General features: G+C 38.7%; 1 protein-coding gene across 4 annotated transcripts in view; it reads right to left on the bottom strand.

The window, feature by feature from the left end:
- Window positions 1–23,980, bottom strand: part of ANAPC10 (anaphase promoting complex subunit 10) — a 36,887-nt gene that overhangs the window by 8,006 nt on the left and 4,901 nt on the right. For all 4 annotated transcript variants that reach the window (XM_082281550.1, XM_082281549.1, XM_082281551.1 and 1 more), the window contains exons 2-4: window positions 21,681–21,797; window positions 20,286–20,376; window positions 19,395–19,515 (exon numbers count right to left, since the gene is read on the bottom strand). In XM_082281550.1, the coding sequence (XP_082137676.1) occupies window positions 19,395–19,515; window positions 20,286–20,376; window positions 21,681–21,795 (327 nt within the window). In that variant the 5' untranslated portion in view covers window positions 21,796–21,797. The remainder of the gene's footprint in view (window positions 1–19,394; window positions 19,516–20,285; window positions 20,377–21,680; window positions 21,798–23,980) is intronic.

Raw genomic sequence — 23,980 nt, 5'->3', positions numbered from 1 at the left:
TATTGTAAAGTGAGGTCATTTGAACTTTCACGTAACAGTTTATGCTGGACACATCCATAAATTAAATCTTGTTCGGGAAGGATTGCCAGGCCGTGTATGCCTTAAGTGGCAACCATCCTATCCACTGGAACTTCAGAAAAAAAATACAAAGACCTTCTCCCTGTCCCTTTGAAAAGCAGAATGATCAAGCCAGCAAATATAGAATGACAATGCAGTCTAGAAGGGAGTTTCATATGTGCAAGTATGGAAATAAGGCCTAAAACACCAAAGCAAACCTACCCACAGCAGGAAGTCATCTAAGTTTAGTTTGGTATCAGCTAAAAGAGATTCCATCTTAACAGGAATCTGTTGCTCCAGAAGGAATACTATCTCCAACTGAAATCAGCCATAATAGCTGTGAAATTTTGAAACTCTGATTTAAAAAAAAATGGGTTTCATAACTCATTTAAGAATCAGTCAAGAATGGAGGAAAGGAAGACAAATACATCAGTGCAGCAGCATTCTCCTGCAGGGACCTAGTCTCACTCCACAGCTGTCACAGCCCACAGGAGTGCCATAGCAGTGCCTTTGCAAGGGCACTGCAACTCTGAGAAGACTCCTGTATCGGGAGAATCCTTCAGACCTACAGGGACTCAGCTCCAATGTGAACCTGTTACTGCCCCTGAGCTTCAGCACACTGAAGATGAAAAAGCTACAAAAAAATTATTAAGCTTAGGCTCTGGCGCAGTGGCCTGGCTGAGAGTATCAAAAAATAGGTAATGCAGCCCAAAACAAGCCTTCGGCTGCAGTTTGCCTATTTCTGGTACCTAAGTTGTGTAAAGTTTTAGTTGCAGACATACTGGAACAGACTGCATCTGGACAGTCTGGCATTAAAAATGAATGGTAGAAAATCCATGGTTTGCTGCAAGTCTTTTCAAAATTCCAGCATTCTGAAAGAAGAATGAGGGATTTTTTTTTTTTTAATTTTTTTTTTTTTTTTAAAGAACCAGGGTACTTTGCAACTCAAATTATCGGTGACTCAGTATTATAGATGCAGATGTGAGAAAAGAAACAGTACATTCAAAAAACAAACAAAAAAACCAAAAAACCCCCCAAAACAAAACAAACAAACCACAAAATATTACTGTAAAATATACAGCTAACACTGCACATAGCACATTTAAAAAGAAGTGCAAATATCATTTAATGAAAACAAATGTTCTACACCTTTAGGGAAGCACTTCAAATCAAAGTTTATCTTATTGCAATGTTTCTTCATTTTATGGACAAGTAAGTAACTAAGGAGGAGACCCCATATGCACAAGGTAACTGTGTAAGGATGCTGCTAAGCAGGAATCTGAAAATGATGACCAACTGATACAGTAACTTTTGCAGTGCTTTTGAAAACCCTCAGTAAATTTTACATGATCAGAAGATTGGAAAAAAACAACTGTCAAACATAACAAAAGCCACTACAGCTTTCCATGTTCACTCAAATAGTACCATCTGCATTCAAAGTTTTTTGTCATAACACAAAATAAAAAAGAGTGACAAAAGTATCAGAAAACCCCCATCTGGTTAAGTATGTGGACTGAGGTTTTCATAACAAAGGAAATAGGGCACAGAGTTCTTAAAAATTACTTAATAAAACACATTACTAGCCCTTTTATTTAAGTTTGTATCTTGGTCATAAATTTGAGTTCTTCCTGCCCAAACACCAAAAAGCCCTAAGATTTTCCTGTACTGAGATATCAAAATCTTAGTCCCTCTTCAGAGAAGCACCCACCCAGTATAAAGACATCATCTCTTACAACTTCCAGGTGAGTCAGGCTGCTCTCAGGGAAGAGAGTAGCACTTCATCTACTGAAGAGAGGCAGGGGAAACCGGTAATGAAACAGCAGACAGCTACACAGAGAGAACAGAAACAGACTGAACAAGGGCTACTGCAAAGAAGCCTGAATATATATTTAAAAAACCATTCTGAAGTTCAGGTGAATTTGCATTACAAATGGAACTGCAGAACGGTTCAAGGCAGCTGCCTTTTATGAAAAGTAACAGAACAGGCTGGACTTGATGGTCTTAGAGGTATTTTCCAACCTAAATGATTCTATGATTAACACCACAGAATCTTCAAGGAGAGTATAGACAGAATATTCTTTAAGCAAGAAACAAGTGCTGTGAACAATGGCCTTATACAAGAGGACCTTAAGGCAAATAGAATGAACATCCAGAAGACAGCAAAGCATAAAGGGAGAAGTCCTATGAATTCTTTTTGAGCTAGAACTGCTGGGTACAAGTAGGAACAATATAAATGTATTCTATGGGTGCACTGCACATACTGACTGTAAATGGAAGTTAAGGCTGGAAAACATTTCTGGGAAGTAACTAATTGTACAAAGGGGCAGAAGTTTGCAAACTGGATGAAAACTGTACTGCAGATGTCTGCAGTTCCCATTTCTCCTAACATATATAATGGAATGATACTATGTTTGCGAGAAAGTGCAAAAAAACCCAGGTCATAATTTACCTTCAAAATTGTTTAGCCATATCCAGGAAATATGTCTAGACATAGCTACAGTTAAATTATACAAAGAAAGTATTTGAAAAAAAGAAATTATGCAAGGAATATTAAAGATTTAAGTGTCTGAAAACTGGCCACACTGAATTAATTGTCTATCAAACCATTTCAAATAACTTAGTGGCAATAACCTAGTGACTACATTTCATACCATGCACTTTGCATCCCAGAGAATACAGAAAATTAATATGGGAAATGAACAAATGTAAAAAAAATGGGAATATCATGATATTTAAAAATTAGTCCATAGTAGTAGTAGCAGCCAGCTGCTAGCTCTCAAGAATTTTTTATAGGTGAGGGGAAGAAAGTACATCTAAACCAAAAAAAAGAGCAACATTCCCCTCACTGAAAAGGGCTATTACCACACCTTGAAGAGAATTAGATTCCTGGTCTGCTACCAGAAGACAGGTCCACAAAACTGCATGGCTGTAACTTTTTATCTGTTACACAACATTGCAGCTCCTGAGTGACTTTATTTCTCAGGAACAGACAGGAACAAATTATACCTGAGTGCTACCAAATTAAAAAAACCTTACTCATTCTTTACCAGCGAGAGGAAAAGTTGCTGCTTTAAGACACAAAAAGCACTGGGGTTAAGGGAAAGCATTTTTCCTGGTTTCACAGGAGTGGCTTGTTTCTGAGAATTGCAGAGGGTTGCCTCTCGCAAAAATCAAGGAATTTGAAGACCCTAAACCTATGTAAGTGATCTCCAAATCCTGCAGAAGTACAGTATGCAAACAAGTAAAACATTTCTGTGTCTGAATAAGGACTCTGTGTATGCTCAGTAAAAGCGAGCAGGGCAAAACCTGATAAACTTCAAGATTACTCAAGTGTGTTGTAGCACGCCAGGTTTCAACAAGCAAATGTAGAGTAACATTTCACAGGATCCAGAGTGTAATGCTCAGCTCAAGGAATATTTACTCTTTGGAAACAAATGCAAAAGACTGTTGTGAAAACTATTTGTGCAAATTTAAAATGCAATGCAGAGTCTCATCTAAGAAAGATCCCAAATTCATAAACATGTCTCACTGGAGATATATTTTCATAGGAATGAACTTTAAAAGGGAAGAAATATGAGTATATCTGTCAGAGGTTCAGCTGGGTAGTTTTATGTGAGCCAGAATACACTTCCATAAATTTGCAAAGTTGGAATCAGGTCTGTTGCCCAATGGAAGCATTTAATTTTACATCTAAACAGAATTTCTTTAATGTGCTGTAACAAATGCACTGGAGTTTTTACCTTTTGCTTGTGTTTTCTTACAAATCAGTAAGAAAGCATGTCCAAAAAAAAAAATGCAAGGCTTTTTTCCGTTGTTTTATGTGGAGGTCAGACTCTAGACTCTGCTTCTTTCAATCTAGATGAATTTTGTTTCTTGACTTCTTTCTGGGACTCAAAGGTTCCTCAAGTCATCATTTACTCAAAGAATGTACAGTTTAAAAAGGTATTCAGTGGTGCTGTACACTGTTGGGCTAACGACTCTGTCACTGCAACAACACTTCTACTACAAACAGCATCTGGAATAGCCTTAGTGCTACATCCTACAGACCAAGAACATGAGCTTTTCAGCATGAACTGTGTAAGAATCAAAATAAAATGACATCCAAAGTATGCTCCTGAAAAATGAGGGGGGAGGGAAAAAAAAACAAAGTACGAGAATGAGATAATTAAAAACTTGTTTACCAGCAGGCCTGCTATGTCCTAAGTCTAGAGCTACTGTGGGGTGTCATCTTACTGCTTAACAAAGTGCAGTCAACAACAAGCAGATGGAATAGGATTGCAAATCTATGTGATTTACTGTATATCTACAAGTCCTGTGGCTACATATGCTCCTCTGCTTAATTTATTTCTGCTATGCAAGTAAATGTCTAACTCCTCATGACAGCATAAAGAAAAAGAAGAAAGTCCAATAATTCCACAATAGAAGTTCCTACTCCAGCAGTGCTGGATTTACCAAAAGCTGATTTATGAAAACCTCTTTTAAACATGGTGACCATCATAATCACAACAGAGACCTGTTCAAGCAGAGGGAAGTCTACTTCAAAATTTTACTACATCATTTCTCCTGATATGGAATCGCAACTCTTTTTGAAACAAAAAAAAAAAAAAAAAAACAAAAACATGATTTGATTTTTACCTTACTAACTATGCTCAGCAACACCATCTTACTAAGAAGTAACAAATTAATCTCAGCTAAGAGAAACAAATTAGGATTTTCTGCATTTGCTAGTAGAAATAACCCAAAAAATTCCTTCATACCCACAGTTGAATTTGATCTCTGACAGATACGGAGGGGGGGGGGGCGAGGGGGGGGAAATAATTAAAAAATAAGTATTAGGGGCTAGGCCTCATGATTCACTCAAAAACTGTGACTGAGAACAGCATTCATAAAAAACTCCAATAAAAAACTGTATTTGTTAACATTCCTTTAACATGAGACATAAAACACTACAGAACTCATTCTGAAATAAAATAGGACTGTTAGATAAACCTTCTTTAGGAACTGGATGAAGGCAGCTAGAGAGCACAGGCCCTCAAGCTAGACACATATGCTACATTATTATTCTCACTCCACCCTCTCCTGTGTGTTCACACTGAAAATGGAAAAATCCTGGGAAAGGTTTTTCCGACTCAAACACACGATCTCAGTTATCTTATGACAGATTAAGACAGAGAACAGCCCTCAGAAAGAAATAAATTTATACTTCATATCTATAGAAACATTTCCATGCACTACTTGAGATAAGGAACAGGGTAACACCACATTCAATCCCTTCCCACCTGTAGTGGTTTTGGTTCAAAATATTCATTACTTACTTGTTTTCCTTCTGTGAGATAAGAATTAGGAGAAAAGCAAAGCAGGCACAAACCTTAAACAGTTGCAGTACAATGAAAGAGTTTTATTACTAATAGAATTAAAAGTAAAGAGACAATAACAAAACAAAATTAAAGCAAATCCCCCCCCCCCCCTCCAGCCAGCACTTCTCTCCTTTTACCTAGCTCACACAAGGGATAACAAAACATGGGATGTTAGTCAGTGTTCCAGTTCTTGAAAAGTCTCTCTCTTATGCTTAAGGGAAAAAAGGGTTTTTCCTTCAGTTGCACGTGGTTCCCAAACTGCCACCAACAGCAGATCCGCCCGGAAACAAACAATCTGCTGTGTGTAAAACATCTCTCCCATGAAAAATCTCACAGTTCCTTCACACTGCAAAACATGGGCCATCACATGGGGTTATTCATCTTTTTAAGGATAAGTTCTTTTGGCCTGCACACAAAGGCTCTTCTTCGCCACAAGTCTCTAACAGCCTCTTACTACTATATAGCCTGGCATTGGCATTCTTCACAATCTTCACAGGCACACGAAGATACTCCATCCCCCCATGTTCTTCAAATGGATTAAAGAGACAAACAGTTTGTGGTATTACAGTTTCTTACCACGGCATGCAAGAAGGTTTCTTTTAAGCTGCCCGCCAGAATCGCGGCCCCGCCCTCTTTTCTCCCACCGCCATTTCCAGCTCCGTCCCACGTGACTCACTTCTCTTTCTCTCTGACTGACACCGCCATGCTGAAGAGTGTTTTTGTTCGGGCTTTACGGTGGGAAAAGCCTCGCTCCCTTTGTGCTGCTGGCTGCGTGGTGTCTTCTTCAGTTCAGCACGAAGTGTGCTGGCTGCAGACAGGAGGTTCTGCCGGCTCCCGCTGGCTCCGCCGGCTCCGCGTGGAGAGGAGAGGGACCCGCCGGTCCCCAGAAGCCGCGCTGGATGGGTTTAGCTGTGAGCAGTCCATGGCTGGTTTGAGCTGCCTGTGGCTCTGAGGCAGTCCCCCCCCAGCCACCCAGGGTCCGTGCCACAGCGTTGGGAGGGGGGGAAAGGGGCAGTGGCCCCGGCCCGGCCCGGCGGGGCCGGGAGGCTCCGGAGCCCCCACCTCCCAGCAGGCGAGCTCCGACCAAAAGGGGAAGTCCCGCCTTTCTGTGCGGTTTAAATATGTAAATTGTGAGAAGCGTAATTGGTCTTAAAGACTGTCCATCAACTCAGGGTCAACCCAATACATTCCACCCCTCGCTTCTTAAAATTTACATATCCAAAAATTACTTAAAATAGCAAAACTAGAGATAAAAGAAAACAAATTACATAAACCTCCACCCCTAGAATATTTACCACTTCTACAAAGTAAATTTCTTCTATTATTCTTCTTAATTTTATAACTTTATACTTGCTCTGCTTATTATTTTCTCCTAATTAATCTTCATCTCACAGTGCCCATTAATTGCCCGCATTCTCCACCATTTAATGTAGCGGGTTGAGTTCGAAACCGGGCAGAAACACCAATTAAATGTAGTGGTTTTGGTTCAAAATATTCATTACTTACTTGTTTTCCTTCTGTGAGATAAGAATTAGGAGAAAAGCAAAGCAGGCACAAACCTTAAACAGTTGCAGTACAATGAAAGAGTTTTATTACTAATAGAATTAAAAGTAAAGAGACAATAACAAAACAAAATTAAAGCAAATCCCCCCCCCCCCCTCCAGCCAGCACTTCTCTCCTTTTACCTAGCTCACACAAGGGATAACAAAACATGGGATGTTAGTCAGTGTTCCAGTTCTTGAAAAGTCTCTCTCTTATGCTTAAGGGAAAAAAGGGTTTTTCCTTCAGTTGCACGTGGTTCCCAAACTGCCACCAACAGCAGATCCGCCCGGAAACAAACAATCTGCTGTGTGTAAAACATCTCTCCCATGAAAAATCTCACAGTTCCTTCACACTGCAAAACATGGGCCATCACATGGGGTTATTCATCTTTTTAAGGATAAGTTCTTTTGGCCTGCACACAAAGGCTCTTCTTCGCCACAAGTCTCTAACAGCCTCTTACTACTATATAGCCTGGCATTGGCATTCTTCACAATCTTCACAGGCACACGAAGATACTCCATCCCCCCATGTTCTTCAAATGGATTAAAGAGACAAACAGTTTGTGGTATTACAGTTTCTTACCACGGCATGCAAGAAGGTTTCTTTTAAGCTGCCCGCCAGAATCGCGGCCCCGCCCTCTTTTCTCCCACCGCCATTTCCAGCTCCGTCCCACGTGACTCACTTCTCTTTCTCTCTGACTGACACCGCCATGCTGAAGAGTGTTTTTGTTCGGGCTTTACGGTGGGAAAAGCCTCGCTCCCTTTGTGCTGCTGGCTGCGTGGTGTCTTCTTCAGTTCAGCACGAAGTGTGCTGGCTGCAGACAGGAGGTTCTGCCGGCTCCCGCTGGCTCCGCCGGCTCCGCGTGGAGAGGAGAGGGACCCGCCGGTCCCCAGAAGCCGCGCTGGATGGGTTTAGCTGTGAGCAGTCCATGGCTGGTTTGAGCTGCCTGTGGCTCTGAGGCAGTCCCCCCCCAGCCACCCAGGGTCCGTGCCACAGCGTTGGGAGGGGGGGGAAAGGGGCAGTGGCCCCGGCCCGGCCCGGCGGGGCCGGGAGGCTCCGGAGCCCCCACCTCCCAGCAGGCGAGCTCCGACCAAAAGGGGAAGTCCCGCCTTTCTGTGCGGTTTAAATATGTAAATTGTGAGAAGCGTAATTGGTCTTAAAGACTGTCCATCAACTCAGGGTCAACCCAATACACCACCCAATAAAACTTAGCAAAGAACTGAATTTATACCCTGTGTAGCAGTGTTCTCATCAAAGCTACATGCAGACACACGATCTCTGACCAAAACAACATTTCAGTAATCACAGGAGCAAGACCTCACTCTGGAAAGAACAGCCATGATGGCAGCTCTGAAGCAACTGAGCCTCTTGCTCAAGAACCCTGGATTTGTTCTAGATCTCTACCACCTGCCAGGTAGCATTTTCTTCTGAACACTGAGGAGTGCTTTAATTTACTACATCAGAATTCCTTTCTGCAACTACTTTTCTAGTGACACCATGAATAATCTCAGCTTTCCACAAGAATGTTAGGCTTCAGGAATGACAAAAAAAAAAAAAAGGCTGATTGTAATTATAAAATCCCCCCCATGTGCCTACATAAAATACCCTTGTTCCTTTATTTCTACCTGAATTTATGGAAATTTTTGATTGGATTTTTTTGGTGCTGACTTGACAAAGCATGGCACATCCAGTGCATTTAATGGGTTTGTTTCAGGGTTTTTTTAATCCTAATTAATAGCAACACCTGATAACTTTGCCACAAGGCAGTATGTACTGCAAATAGCCAAGTCTGACTGCATTTGTACAGATGCAAATAAAAGTATTATAACATGGAAGCCACACATACAGGGAATAATAAGTGGTGGGCCAATTGGCTCCTAATTTCTGCTAAACTGGGGCCACTTCCTCCCTCCACCCCACTGCCAAACTGTTGGTTTGGCAAAGGGTGGTGAACACAGTCACAGGATGTTTCCAGCTGCTGGTGCCTACAAGTTGTTTAAGTGAAACAGAAAATAAGGTGTGCTGTGCCAGCTGACCAGCACCAGTTGAGATGACAGCTTAAAACTTTCTTAGGTATCCAAGAAAATTCCCATTCCTTTCATATCTTTTCTTATGCTTAAACCAAATTAAATGTTGACTGCTGGCTTTACTTTTGGAGGATTTTGATACTATGCTAGTAGCAGCACCCAGAGGGATCAGAATCAAATCTTGGACTTGACCTTGCTGCATGTATTTGGCACTTCTTAATGTCTGAAAATATCTAGTGCTCCCTCTAGTTACTCTCCACAATTAAGTCTGTGAAGGCAATCAGGTAAATCAAAGATGATTGTTTATAATTCACTGACTTTATCCTCCCAATCCATTTCACAGTGTAGAAAAAAGTAGCTTAAAGGCAAGAAGCTTCCCAAAGGTGAGCAACCTCTCTAGAAAGAGGAAAGCAGGAGTGAGTGAGCAGCATCTTACTGTCAGTTTTGACACAAGTCTTTAACATCCTTCAAGCAAAAGATGGCGGTGTGACTCCCATGATGTTTTCACATTTGGAATCCAAAACCAGAGGAGATAATTTTGGATTACTCAAGCCTTCAGAACTTACAGAATGGGAAAGAGCATGACTGTAGAATGTGGTAGGGTAGAAGAAGAAAAATGGGATAGAGAAATAACCCTTTATTTAACAATTTCCATGCACTATGCAGGGCCCTTTACTACAGAAGAATAGAATTTCCCTTCCAAATAAAGGTCTGCTGCACTTTTCCAAGACCTCCTCCCTAACATGCCGCCTTCTTGAGATCAAAAAAGTGTCCCTTGTTCCAGACAGTTTCTTCCATGGTATCTACCTCCTTGCTCTGCTAAATAACTGTGAAGTCAGGTGTCTAGAATCCACTTCCCCAAAAGCCAATAAATGATACAGCCAGCCAACGAAGACAAAGATATTCATTTTCCCTAGTTCAAACCTTGAAGCCTTATGTGACCAGGAACCCCTTCAAACACCCAAGTAAAAAAATGCATTAAACAGTTTGCCTACCAGGGTCTCCATCCTTCTGTCCAAGTGCAGAGAGATCAAACATAAGAGATAAAATAGATGTTGCTACATGCTCCAGTTTGCAAGTGAACAGGATCACGTTTCGTAAACCACAGTTCAAATGAACTCCGATCAGCTGAGGGGGTTCGCCTGACTGAGCACCATGAAGACGTTCTGGGTGAGCATTGCACTGACACCCACTATAAGCTGTAATGCTGGAGGCACTTGTATGTTTTAAAATGTCAGCTAGACACCACACTTGCATTAAAAAAGGAGAGGGAAGGAAGGGAAGGGGTTAAATATTGAAGTAGAGAAACTAAGTATGTGAGTGTCTTCTGTCATGCTGTCACCTCCCCCTCCATCCACCCACCTTATTCCTCACTCCCATGTTCAGTCTTCAAGAGAATGCTTAAATGAAGAGAAGAGCAAGCACCAAGATCTTTCTTGTTACAGTTTTTATGTTGCCAAATCCCTGCTTGCTTCTCTTACTTCTGAAACATTAATGATTATCTGCAAGAAGTATCTAGTGAGCCTACACTGGTAAACTGTAATTAGAAATCCCTACAAACTTTGAAAAACCATTGACCAACAGGTATCCCAGTACACTCTCCAAACACAGAACCTTTATTCCAACAGGAACTTCCAGTAAAAAATTATGTGTGAACAGCAGACACTGATGTTCACACAAGCTTACTGCATACAACCCAGCAGGCGATTTTTCTGGTTTTTTTGGATTATGCCCTGGAGGTGCTGGCACAATGGAATTTCAATACCATAATTGCTTATTTCTCTGTGTGCCAGCTACTGAAATAACAGGTAAAAAGAAAAAAAAATACACATAAAACAAACATTCTCTTTTTTTAAATTACAGGAATCACAAAATGAAATGTTTTTAATTCTCTAGTTCAAACGATGTAATTTATAACCATGACACAAATAGAGAAGAAGCACAAAAGAAGGGAAAATACAGAAATAACATAACGTTCCCAAGGTTCAGTTTACAAGGACCTCACACAAAGTTTTTTTTTTTGCAACTCTTACTAGAAACAGTATTATTTGCTAAAAATGCAGTAGCTGCCAAAAGCTATGATCCATCTAAAGCAAACATGTTTAAGATGGAAATAGAGTGTTAATGCTGAAGAAAGACAGAATTGAGTATACAAGTTTTCTTTTTAAAGTGTGGAAGCAACTGCAGTACAGAGTTAAGTTTGCTTTTCATCTTTCTGAGCAAAAATTGATTGCATTTGCAGATAAACACCTAAATTAGAGAGAAGTGCATTAAGACAATAACAGAAGTAATCAAATTTCAAACTTTCTAATTAAACCTCTTTTTCCTGCAGAAGGTTATTGGGAATTCAACACTAGCCTTGGTTCACATGATAGAACAATGGGAAAATTTTCCGAATGGTTGAACGCTAACCCTGACAAGTGTGGAGAGCCAACTACAATACATTATATGGTAGCATAACCTGCCACCCACGTTGCTGAGAGAACAGCTTTCAAACACATGCACCGAGCTGTAAAACCACAAAATCCCTTATTACACATTGTCCCTTACTTAAGGTGAAATACACTATTCCCCCCCTCCTCCTTTTACAGATCTTGGTGGGGTTTTTTTAAACCTTCATCTCTGAAGTTTATTTAGCAGCTAACTAGACCATTTTTCAGACTTTATTTTCCAAATGCCATTTTTCCTGTTTTGTTTTCTAACCAAAATAAAATCATGTTTTTATAGTACACAGTGAAGCCTGTTGTGCCTTTCACTGTTCCTTTTTTTTTAAATACTACTTCCACCTGTGTGACATTATCCAAACTTTTAAAAAGAAATGTCTGATATATGACTAATTCACTTGTGAAGACTTATTTCTGGAGTGAAATATTTTCCTTTTTTTAATGGGAAGATACATGACTCATCACTGGGTAAAGTTAAAAAAATGGTTCCATCGTTCTTTTGATTGGAAGACCAGATATTCTGATATTTACTGTGGTTCTTTTCCACTGTTATGCAATCCGAATATATTCAAAAAGATAAACTGCCACAGCCTGTGTGGTTATAGACACTGGCATTCATGAAAGTCAACCATTGCTGCAGAATGACAAACACACTCCACCCTCATTACAACATGCTGTGGTTACCAGCCAAACACCTTCGCCTTTTCTGAAAAGGCTACATTATAATAAAAGCAGACCAGCAAAACAAATCATACAGGGGGACCCAAGCGATGGTAAAAGTAGTAACAACTGGTAGAAAACATAATTCTGAATATGTAAAGTGAACTACTTAATGATTTGAGGAATGCATACAGCCTCATGCTGCAAAAAGAGCCCACTGAAAACTGCTGGTACGTACAACTTTCTTGGTTAATGATTCCCCCCTCCTGCCCCCTCCCACTGCACATGTCTGCTGCCTGAATCATTGCATTCCAAGATAGTTAGAGGATATACACAGTTTCTTCAGGGGTTTTCAGTTGCAGCTTTGCTGGCAACGGGAATTTTATTTGCAAGTGTTTCTATTCTACTGACAAGGTCAATTAGTCCAGCTAACTATTGGTTGTTCTGTCTGATAGCTCTGTGTATTTATTCAAGCAAGCACTTTTATAACCCACAATTGAATGCAGACAGTTACCCTTGTAAACACGACTGTCCACAGGGATTTTCACTACATTTTGAGCATGTAAAAGCAAAACATGCTTTTCTTCCCTCAGCCTGATAGCACATAAGTTTGATTACAACTTGGAAATTTCAGGGAGCAAAGGGCATGGGGGCTACTGTTTTAGATAGATATGATCTACTGTACATCAATATACATATTTGGACCAATTCCTAGGAGCTAAAGAACACAGACATTTGATCTCTCTAAGAGCTCCAAAAATTTGGTAATGCTATCAAAGGAAGACAGATCAGCATCTCTGCTCTATCCAGGCATTAGAAAGAAAAAGCCATGGTTTAAAAGAAACAAAGCTGTATGTAGCTCTAAGGGCTGAAGGCTACATAAAATGCTTTCACAAAAGCCAGAAGCACAATATATGCATGTGCGTGTGTGTGTCTCTGCAAATCAGGTGCAGGAGTTGTTAGAGTTAAAAATAAAATTAGGACAAAAACCCAAGACTATTCAACAGCTCTAGCTAGAATTTTTGTATATGAGCAGCATGGCCATGCCACTGGCAACATTTGCAGAGGAGAAAAGTGACAGACCCTACTCTCACAGAACTTTTATTAAGACATACTTGTGCTCCCTTCACCATACATGTACTCCCTTCATAACAGTATCTTCTTGTGAAGAAGAGATTCTTCATTTTTACTAATTAGGAATGCTAAGGGGGTTAGTCTATTGGTACACTGATCTTCATTACTGAAGTCTTCCCTGAATAAATCTTTCAGAGATATAGAGAAGGTAAGAAACTATCAAGGAAAACCAGCAGTTTTTCACAGCTCCCTTCAACTGCTTTGGGTATTCTAGAGGTACTACAAAGATTGAAAAGCCTACTGAAACAATCTGGGAAGTCTGTAGTACAGTAGACAATCACAGAGATAATCAATAATGAAATATGGACTCCATAAAGCAATAAACTTGGTGAACAACACAGAAGTGTACACAGTATATTTAATCTCTAACATCTACCTAATCAATATTAAAGCACCACTAAAACCGTACTTTTCTGAAAAGTGTCACCAAGAAAAGCTGACTCAGTATAACAAACTGATGAACAAATGGAAACAATAGGTTTTAAGGACTGTTCTTAATGGGAAGGAACTTTATACTTAAGTGTGTATGGTGCTTTTTCTGGGAAGCTTTTAAGTAAATGATACCAGCTCAAGCCAGGCAATCCTACACAGAACTAATTCACTTGAACAAAAAATGTCAAGCAGCTATAATCTGGTACCAAAATGAACAACACAATTGCAAGTTTCAGTCAGGTATAAACTTTGACTTGGGAGGGATACTGGTTCAATAGCAGAGATAACCTGCATAGAATACAAACAAACCACTTCACTCTCCTACAAGATGATTACTATTCTATAACAGTAGTATATGATAACTATCACAACTATTATATGATTACTACTCTACAACAGTAGTATTATCCTACAAACTTCAAAAGAGTGCCAGAGATTATGCTCACGTAATATGCTCTATAGCATTCTATATCTGCTGTAAGGCCACAAGTCTATCCCTGCTTTTTAAAAAAAATACTAATATAAAAAGTTCAAACATCTGACTCTTTCGCCCTCACACACAGAGCGCTGTGTGCAACCTGCTCATGGCTCAGCAGAGAAAGGACTGGAATGTGTTTACAGTATTGTAATTAGAATACAGTAGTGAATGCTGCATTAAAGCCAATGAAAGATTCCCCCATCATGCTGGAGGACAGTTTAACTGCATTGGTAACATACAGTTTTAAAAATTTGAATTTTTAAGCCACTGGTACCAGAAAGACTTATACATAAGTAAAATATTTAACAAAGATTTTGGGGAAATCTCTTCAAACCCTCCTACTAGAACTTCATGCACAGAAAAGAGATAAAACAATGTAATAAAATACTCGCTACAGGAAGAGAAGGTGGCAGTGTGACCTAACTGTGGCCTTCCAGTACCTAAGGGAGCCTATAAGAAAGAGACATTTTACAAGGACACGTAGTGATAGGACAAGGAGGAACGGTTTTAAGCTAAAGTTTAGATTAGATCTTACTAAGAAGTTCTTTACTGTGAGGGTGGTGATTTTCCAATTTCTTTTCCACAGTGGAACTTAAAAGAACTATCATGAAGAAGGTTGTAACTCCAGGAGAGGCTTTCACACATATGTAACTCAGTGCTCCAATCAGTTCCTAGGCTCTCTGTACTTGAGTTCCCTCGAGGAAAGCTCTGTACTTCATCAACTTGCTGCCCTCCACAGAAGCTGCTGCCATATTGTTTCACATGGCTTTTCCTCTGCTTCAGAAAGTCAAGTCAAACTGACAGTATTAAAAATACAGGGCCTCTTTAAGGTACCCTTCCCTAATTGAGCCCTTCTGTGGCAAGAAAAGGTTCCTTCATAGATTTGTTTCTGACTGCTCAGAAACAAAAGAAAAAATATTTTTTACATGCAACACATACCACAGCATAAAAACCACATTTAGTTTTCCTCTACAAAAGAGATGCTTACTTCTCTTAATATACCATTTCATAGCAAGGTAAGATAAAAATGCTTAACAATTTTATAGTGTGTAGGCCAAAATAATCTTCCACTGTTCTACTAGCTCTAATGTGGACCTCCCTATTTGTATATGCCTCATATGCATAACAGGCTATTTCAATAACTGCATTTCTCATGACTGCACAGTAAGCTCTGCTCTAATGTATTACCATTCCATAGTATAAAAGGGCAGGAAAATTGTAATCCTGTTCATAATTTCCACAGTTTGAAGCATTGAAATAACTAATACATTAGTTATTTCCATAAGCATATGAATGATGAAAAGGTCATATCACCTACAGTGATGATGATATTGGCAGGGAACGGTGATGTTATGTCATTTAATTTGCCTTCTTTTTGTAAAGATGATTTCATGTAAACATCCCAGTTGGGGATTCACAAAATATCCGCTGCTGGAAGGTGGAAGTATGTACGGAGTACCAACTGCATCAAATGGAAATAACCCTGCTTCCAAAATTTGATTCCTACCTTTGACATCAATCACAAGGCTTGATAACTAACCAATACCAGTGGAGCATTCTACTCCCCTGCTTTGCACATTTCCAATACCAGTGCATTTTAGATGTAAGGAACAGGTCCTGTGTGCATCCTGATGAAACAAATCCATACTCAGCCAGCATTAAGAGGAAGATAACAATCAAAACTAACAACTTGTGTGATGATTGTGTCTGTGGAGCATCTTAGACACAGACAGGAAAGACTACAGATTGAAATTCTGTAAAACTAAAGTTTACTCAGTCTTTTCTTAGCATCAAGAGTAGTTTGCAGAAAGCAGACTATTTTTAATTGACATTCTAAACCCAAGGAATAATTAGTGGTCAGAAATGTCTCTTTTCTTGAATGGAAGAAAGAATACAGAGGAATGCTTTCTAACCGAAGTACCTGAAGCCTAGTCAGGAATCTAAAGGAATAACAACTCAGTACTCCACCTTCAGTGGCAAGCAGTTTAAAAATGCACCTTAGAGATTTGATTTCCTTGATTGAATACCTTGCAACAGCCTTATGACAAGCTAGCATGTCCTCACTCCTCAGTATCTAAGTTTACTCCACATACAGGAAATAGGTGAAGATTGCTCACTGCTGGGTTCCAGAGAACATCTGGCTAAGTCCAACCTCTTCACTACAGTCACTGGACACTGCAGGAGTAAAGGCATTACAGTAGGGTCACTCTTCCTTAACTATCTCTTGGAAAAGCTCCCCAGCTTGGGCATTCCTCCAGTTGGTAATTTGTCCCTCTACTGCAGAATCTCTTCAGTGAAGAAGGAGCCCTGTCCGTGGTGCTCAGTCACAACCCCACACACTCAGGGAGGCTGCTGTGCTTGCACCTGGCAAGGCCAAGAGGGACCGAAGACAAACTGAAGACAAACTGAAAACAAACCAGACAGCAATCCAAAGGAAAAGCAAACAAACAAAAAATCCCAACAAAAACCTAAAACAAGGACTTCTCACTGTTGCCATCAAAGGTGTATTAAGATTGCAGGGCTTTTACCTGAGTCTACATGATAGGCTGACAGCAGAAACCCCTGCAACTATGAGGTGTGTGTATATATATATTATATATGGATAGAGACTATACCCTGAAATACTATGTGCACTTAGCATCAAAACACTTAATATTCTCACAGCAAGATGAACTGCTGAAGATCTAAATGTCTCAGAGAAGTACAAATGTAATAAGCAGGTAAGCATCACTTGAAGAGAGCAGAGATCTCTCACAGACAGTACTTCACTCATACCCTTTGCAGCGGGTTATTTTCATATCATGAAAAAGTGTAATAACTTAAATCCTGAGGAGTCTGGATACTGTTCCAAAAATGCCTCTACAGACTATCTTGTCCATCCAGACTGTTTGTACCACCATGTGGGAAAACTCTATGACTGGAAATGAGAAAACATTTGCTCTCCAAGCCTGGCAGCTGTGATACAAAGGCACTTAAGTCATAGGAGAAGGCTGACTGCACACACCTTAACTGCAGCAAACAAGGGAACAGTCCTGCCAGATTGAGATGGCTGTTCCCATCACAATCCCTTACAATGGGGTACAAACGAGGGGGAAGAATTATTCAGAAAATAATTTCATCTTAGGTTCCAAAAAAGATACACCTACATACTAGAATACAGACTAATACTAATCTTATATTTGTGACAAAATTTAGCCTAACAGCATATTGCATTGTGTTGAAAATTAGACCATTAGAAAAGAAAACACATTCATTAGATACTATGAGTTGGGCAAACATCCATGGAAAAATATAAAATGCTTTAGCCTGATTTTCCACCCAGTTAATCAGTACTGAAGCCAATGGAATCATTGTATAATTAAGCAGATTTCTGTAAAGAGCTCATAACAGTTCACACTGCTTTAATAACCTCCCCATGTGTCAGAGAAGCTGAAGAAAGGAGACAGTTTCAGGACTGAAGGAAAATGTAACAGTATCAAGCAGTTTAGGAAATATGAAAATTGATAGCAACATGTAACATCATGGTGATGACAGTCACAAGCATTTTACAGCATCCAAGTATTGTATCTCACTAACAAGAAGTGTGACCGTATTTTCTCCTAAATTTGGAAGTAAAAAAGGCACATGAGCATGTGGTATGCATAAGAATTACTGTCATGCATCATATTATAGTCACACTCACAGACCATTAAAAAAAACCTAGTTACTTGTTTCATTTAGAAGTACCATTTTTAACTACATAAATTTATGCGTAGAATCCCGTGTTTAACAAGAAAAGAGCTAAAGAAATACTGCCTGAGACACTGGAGAAAACTAATACACTTGTTATACATTTAATTGCTTTACAGATCTTTAATATGTTAATAACACATATACCCTCGAGAGTGGGAGTCTACCAGTGTATGAGAAACTTAGGTAGCTATATGTATAGTGCTGTACTAAGCATGATTACAAAAAGGATAATAATCACTCAATTATTGAAAGGGCAAATAAAAGTGCAAAAATCAAACTGATCATTAAGGACAACAATGACATCTAGTGGACACTCGGGAAACTGACCCGCAGCCTAGTAGGGAAAAGATCCAGCTGCCATTCTTCATATGCTGTGCAATTCCCAAATTGCTATGATAAAATTAGGAAGATTGAAAGGCAGAATTTGCAGCTGATGAAAGTCAAAATAATGTGGTGACTAATTTCTTCCAAAAGAATATTTAATTAATTAAAGAAAAATAGAACACGTTAAGACCCTTCAATTTAAAATTTAGGATAAAAGTGTAAGTCAAAACACACATGCTGAGAGAACATCACAAATCATTAAAAGGATGTAGACAGAAACATAATGCTAACAGACATCTCTACTACACTTTTTTTACTCCCACACCATCTACAACCTTCTACTTGCAACTTACTATTGGGACTTTGAATTGTTGGGACTGAAAACCAAAGTGAAACCAATAAAAATCCCAGAAGTAAAAATTCAAGCCACCATTTAGCACCACCCTTTTCTCATCATCCCAATCCTTCTGTTATTGTAATACCTGCCATATAAGGCTGGTAAGTTAAACATTTCCAAAATACCAGCCAGTAACTGCTGAGCTCCAGAGAAGAGGAATTTGAAACATGAGGCTGGCTACCCTGACTCAGAATAAGCAAAATACCTGTTTATGAGTAACCTGATCAGTTTCCAAGATGGACTTCTACCAAGATCATCGATAATTTCAAATCTGCTTTTACCATTTACCAAAAGGTAAGCAAAACTAAGCACTTAAAGCAACTCAAATCTTATTAGAGTTCTGGCTAGAAGCACCACCATAAAAAAATACTGGATTTTATTATTTTATAAATAATAACACTAACAAAACACTCCAACTCTGTCTCATTCATAGTCTTAAGCATATCTGCAGAAACGAAAATTGGATTTTGCTTCATATTGTTAAAAAACTGCATCCCATCCAAAATTTTTACATCTCAGTGACTGTCCAGTATTAAAAAGATTAAAAACTATACTCAAAAGTAAAACTTAGTTTATGAACATATTCAACTATAATGATATTTGGTAAAAGAGCCTGATTAAAAAAATAAAACAGAAACCAGTCTACTAAATTTACAAGACAAAAACTAAAAGCAAACATCAAATAAACCCAGCCATCTTCCCCCTTCAAGCACAATGCCACATTTTATCTCCAAAAAACACTTGATTACATCAGATGTCCTAACAAAAGAGAACTGCCTTAAAACAGAAAGCAAAGCGTCATTGACCTACCCGGATTTCCTGGAGATTATGAAAATTATTTCCTACTCTGACAGAGATTTTGCTTGGAGTATAACTTTCATCAGATTTGTAGTCTGCATAAATACATAAGGTCTTCACTGTTGTTTTTCTTCTGCCAAGAAGCAAAACAAGCTATGTAAGCATCATAAAGAAAAATATTCAGGATGAATTTGTTGCTAGCTTGCAATAACTAAGGATTTAAATGAAAATGAATATAAGTGTGCCTAGTGATTCATAAGAAACTTGCTGTTAAAGAATTAGGTGATTTTCCACATTACATTATGCACACAGTTGATTTTCACCATTCTCCTTTGCCTGCCTTCAGAAATGTCAGTATACCAAGAAACAGATGCCAAATAAGCACCTCTACGTACGTAACAAAGCTTAAGTTTAGCTTTTCAAATATGGGCTCTCTTATTAGACCAAGGCCTTCTCAAGAAAGTAAGCAAAAAAAAGTGACAAACAACTCAAGTTTGGTTAAAGTACTGAAAGCATCCTACACAGGACAGAATAAAAAAAGTTTTCTCGAACTCAGCTGTCAGGTTATACAGGACTACTTTAACAGCAGTCATCTACTCTCCAAATGACACTCAAAAAAAGACACAAAATCAGGACATAAGTCACTTTACATGAGTAAATGTGATGCTGTCACAACTGACATACCATTAAGCATTCCTTTTTGTTGCTTGTTTAGGCAGTTATGATCATAATGATCATAACATTTGAAAATCTCATTTTTATAAATGCTATCTGACTAGTTACCAGTTGGGTAACAGAACTAACCCAGGAGTTCTTGCACTTCCAGAATTCCTACCTTGGTGAACAGTAATCAATATAAAGTTACACAAAGCACCCTAACCCATAGGGAGTATATTTTAATACCTAAATTGGATGTTCACCAAATGAGGCTGTGATCCATCTGACTGCCAGTAAGTTTCTAGATTATCATCTCGTAACTGATCCACTCCAAACCCTAAGAAAAAGAAAATGTGATAATCTTGAGTATCCCATTTCTGTGATGCAAACGTAGCTTTTCTTCAACTGTTACAAATTAATGTCCCCCAAGTTAAAACATATGAGGAAATATTTCTAGATATCCAAGTTGCACCTATGCTTTTCTAACACAAAACTGAAATAGCGGAGTCTGCAAAAGCTGAATACTGTTGAGGTCTGTGGGGTGTGAAACTATGTCAACATGTCCTGGAATTTCAAGTGGTTAAGTAGTAATTCATACTGATTGCCAGAACAATTAACATTTAGACTTTTCCACCTATTCTGTAACTTAACTGCTGAACTAAAGAAAAATCATTAGCAGAGACCATTCATTTATTATAAAATCTTAGCCAAATGTGACATTTCCTTTTCAAGTAGTCTCCTGAATTTTTTTTCAAGTTACTAGCTAGAACAAGCAGCATGTGGCAAAAACAGTAGTCCTAAAAGTTAACGCCATCCCATTTAAAGAAACAACTCCAAATCTGTATTTGCCACTGCCCCATTATCCGTCCTTTTACTACGCACATCCTTTTATTGATTGTCCACGCTAGTTGCAGTTCTAATACAGCAGTTGAAGTTTAATCTGCAATAAAAAATTTCCTTCAGCCTGTTTAAGCAACAAAACCATACAGGATTTTTCTACAATATCCCAGGATATCAGACCAAAGTCATTTAGCCTGGGCATGATATTGTGACATAAAGGGATCATTGACCCTAGGCTGCAGCAAGGTAGCAGATCAATTCCCAACAGATATTTCTGAAATAGCAACTCAACCACCCCAAAGGGAAAGAATACAGATTTTCAGATATTTTGAGCAGGTATCACTGACTACACCTCAGGACCATGGGTTTATTTTACTTGCAGGGTTTTAGGGCAACCCTGTAATGGCTAAGCCCACACAAAGTTTGGGCAGAACACGCAGGTCACCCAGCTGCGTGGTCATTCTTAGTTAAAAATGGAAGAGAGCCAGACAAAATGCCAAAGCATAGAAACAAATTACAGAGTACCAGCTGTGATTCTGCTCACATGGTTTAGTTTGTTCACTGTGCAAGGAAAAAAGAAAAAAATTAATATAAAATAGGCAAGAGTTCTGTTTAGTTCACGTGAGATAGCTCCTCATAGTAGGATTTCTGATACAGTTATAACTTTCACACTGTATCACATATAGAGAAGGCCAAAATTATTTGTAGTGACTACGGCCTACACTACAGCAGTTTTACTGCTGTGGATGTCTTCCTCCCAAAACATAAATGCAACTTTTTACATCGTTGTTGTGATTTTACCTGGCTTACAGGATGAAAGAGACCAAACTGCTTGTGAGCCTATTTCTCTAACAGTACCAGTCCTCTCTAACTGCTTTGGATCAGCACCAGGTGGGGTCTTGTTTGGGGTAGTCATTTCTAGTGAGAGAAAAGAAGTGAGTTAGTTGACATATTTTTAGCTTGATGGGAAAATTAAAGGATTTTGTTTGTTCACACAGACAGTTTAATTCCTTGGCCTCACACTTATTATAATAGCCCACCGAATATGTGGTTTATACATATACACACATAAGCATACATTTTTGCATGCCTGTAGAACCTTTTATTTATATATATATAAAGCAATATGTATAAATATATAGAACATATATGTGTAATATATCTAAGAGGTTCCACATACATGTAAATTTTGTGTCCTTAATAATTCAACTTACACTTGAAACATCCTAAAGACATATTTTATTTGTATCATTCTAATTTATGCACACAGAGTTAGGGTTTCAGAATTTGGGTTTTACAGTTCTGTTTGGTTTTTAAGAAATCAAAAATGTTGGTTTAAAGGCTAGCAGTACAACTTCATTCTCTCCAGCAGTCACACTTACAAGTTCTCTTAACCTGCAAATTCAGAAACTAGAGCAAGAGATACTTCTCCCTAAAATAAGAAATGGGAGTTTAAACAAATTGTATAATTTGTAGCAATTGGTTATAGTCACATTTATTCATGGACCACATCCTTAACTTCACAACTTCATCTGGAATCATTAACTTGTGACTTGCATTGTTCAAGTAATCACAGTCAGTCTCAACACCCAGATTATGACCACATATACGACAACTTCATTAAGTTGGGTTTTGTATAGTACAGAGCACATTACTATTTCCTAGGAAGTAGCTTAAAATACTAAAAAAAAAAAATTCCAAAGAAACATACGTTCCATGAAAAGAACTACATTAAAGCTTAAAATTAAACCTAGAGCACTAAAGAGTCAGGGAATTAGAGCTGACCTCTCATCCTTTGCTTACATGCATGACATCATGTCATGCTCTGCTAATCTTGGAGAAAGTCTTCCAGTGCCTCTCCCAGACAGCAAATAAGGGACTGAGTTAGGCTGGTACCCCCAGGATCCAGGTCTTACCCACTACAGAACTGACACAAGGCAGAGACAACATTTTCTATGTACCAAAGACTCTGCAGCTAAAAATTCTTCGTGGGACACAGGAAATCTGCATTCTGTAGTCCACCAAACACTTTCTACTGTCCCTTGGCTATTTTTTTTTTTTAATTTTGCAAACATAAGACTTGACACAGGTATTTTACCTGCTTTCCCAAGTACAAGACTGCAGTCCTAACTACCATAAAGAAAACATGAAGAAATAATTACACATGTAGAAAAATCTAAATACTGACAACAGTGAGCGCCACAAAACAAAAGGCTGCAGACAAAACCCTTGTTCAAACACCATCCTCTCAGAAGAGAGGTTGGACACTACACAGCAAATCCTACAGATATCACATATATATTGACAAATATTAATCCTAATGCCATCTAAAGAAAAAAAACCTTGGAAAAAAATTACAGAATATCTACTTCACAGCTACTTGAAAAGACAAACATTTTTCAGAGAATGGTTTGGACTGGTGGAAGGGACCTTCAAAAATCACCTAGTCCAACCCCCATGCTGCACCAAAATTCAAAGTATGTTTATTAAGCACTGGGGAGACTACTTTCCTGGACTTGTGAATTTTAAAGCTCAAATGGCTAGTCCAAACTCTGTGCAGTTTTTTTACTTTCGTGACAATGAACTAAGAGAGGTTGAGTAGCATTCACTTTAATGCTCAGATTTATATAGACACCAGAAATGCTGTTCTTCCGACCTCTAAAAATATACATAGAAAATTCAACCTCACAAAGTAAAGCTAAATTGTTCACTTGTAATTCAAGTGATCACATCTCAAAAACATCATAAAAAACAACTTTTGAATATTATCACCAACAAGTCTTGACATTCTTTTGACTTCAAGAGAAAATGAATGAAAAACTCCAAATCTCACCCTTAAGATGCAAGGAGTATGCAATCAACCCCTCAAAACCCACCAAAGGTAAATCAGAGGAATTACATTTTTCACTCAGATTACATCACAAAGTTGATTACACATGCTTTTAGCAAAAATTACTGGAATTTCTCAGGTATGCAGAATCCCTTAAGACAATGATGTTGAGATTTCTTATAAGCTTCAGCACACACAGCAAAGCTCTAAATAACTTAATAATGCAAGACTTGCATTGCACTGGCTCTCAAAAGTTTGAGGCATTACATTT

Source organism: Coloeus monedula (assembly GCF_965178545.1).
Source record: "Coloeus monedula genome assembly, chromosome: 5".
Taxonomy (NCBI): Eukaryota; Metazoa; Chordata; class Aves; order Passeriformes; family Corvidae; genus Coloeus; species Coloeus monedula.
The sequence above is the reverse complement of the archived record's forward strand: the minus strand, read 5'-3'. Positions and strand labels throughout refer to the sequence as shown.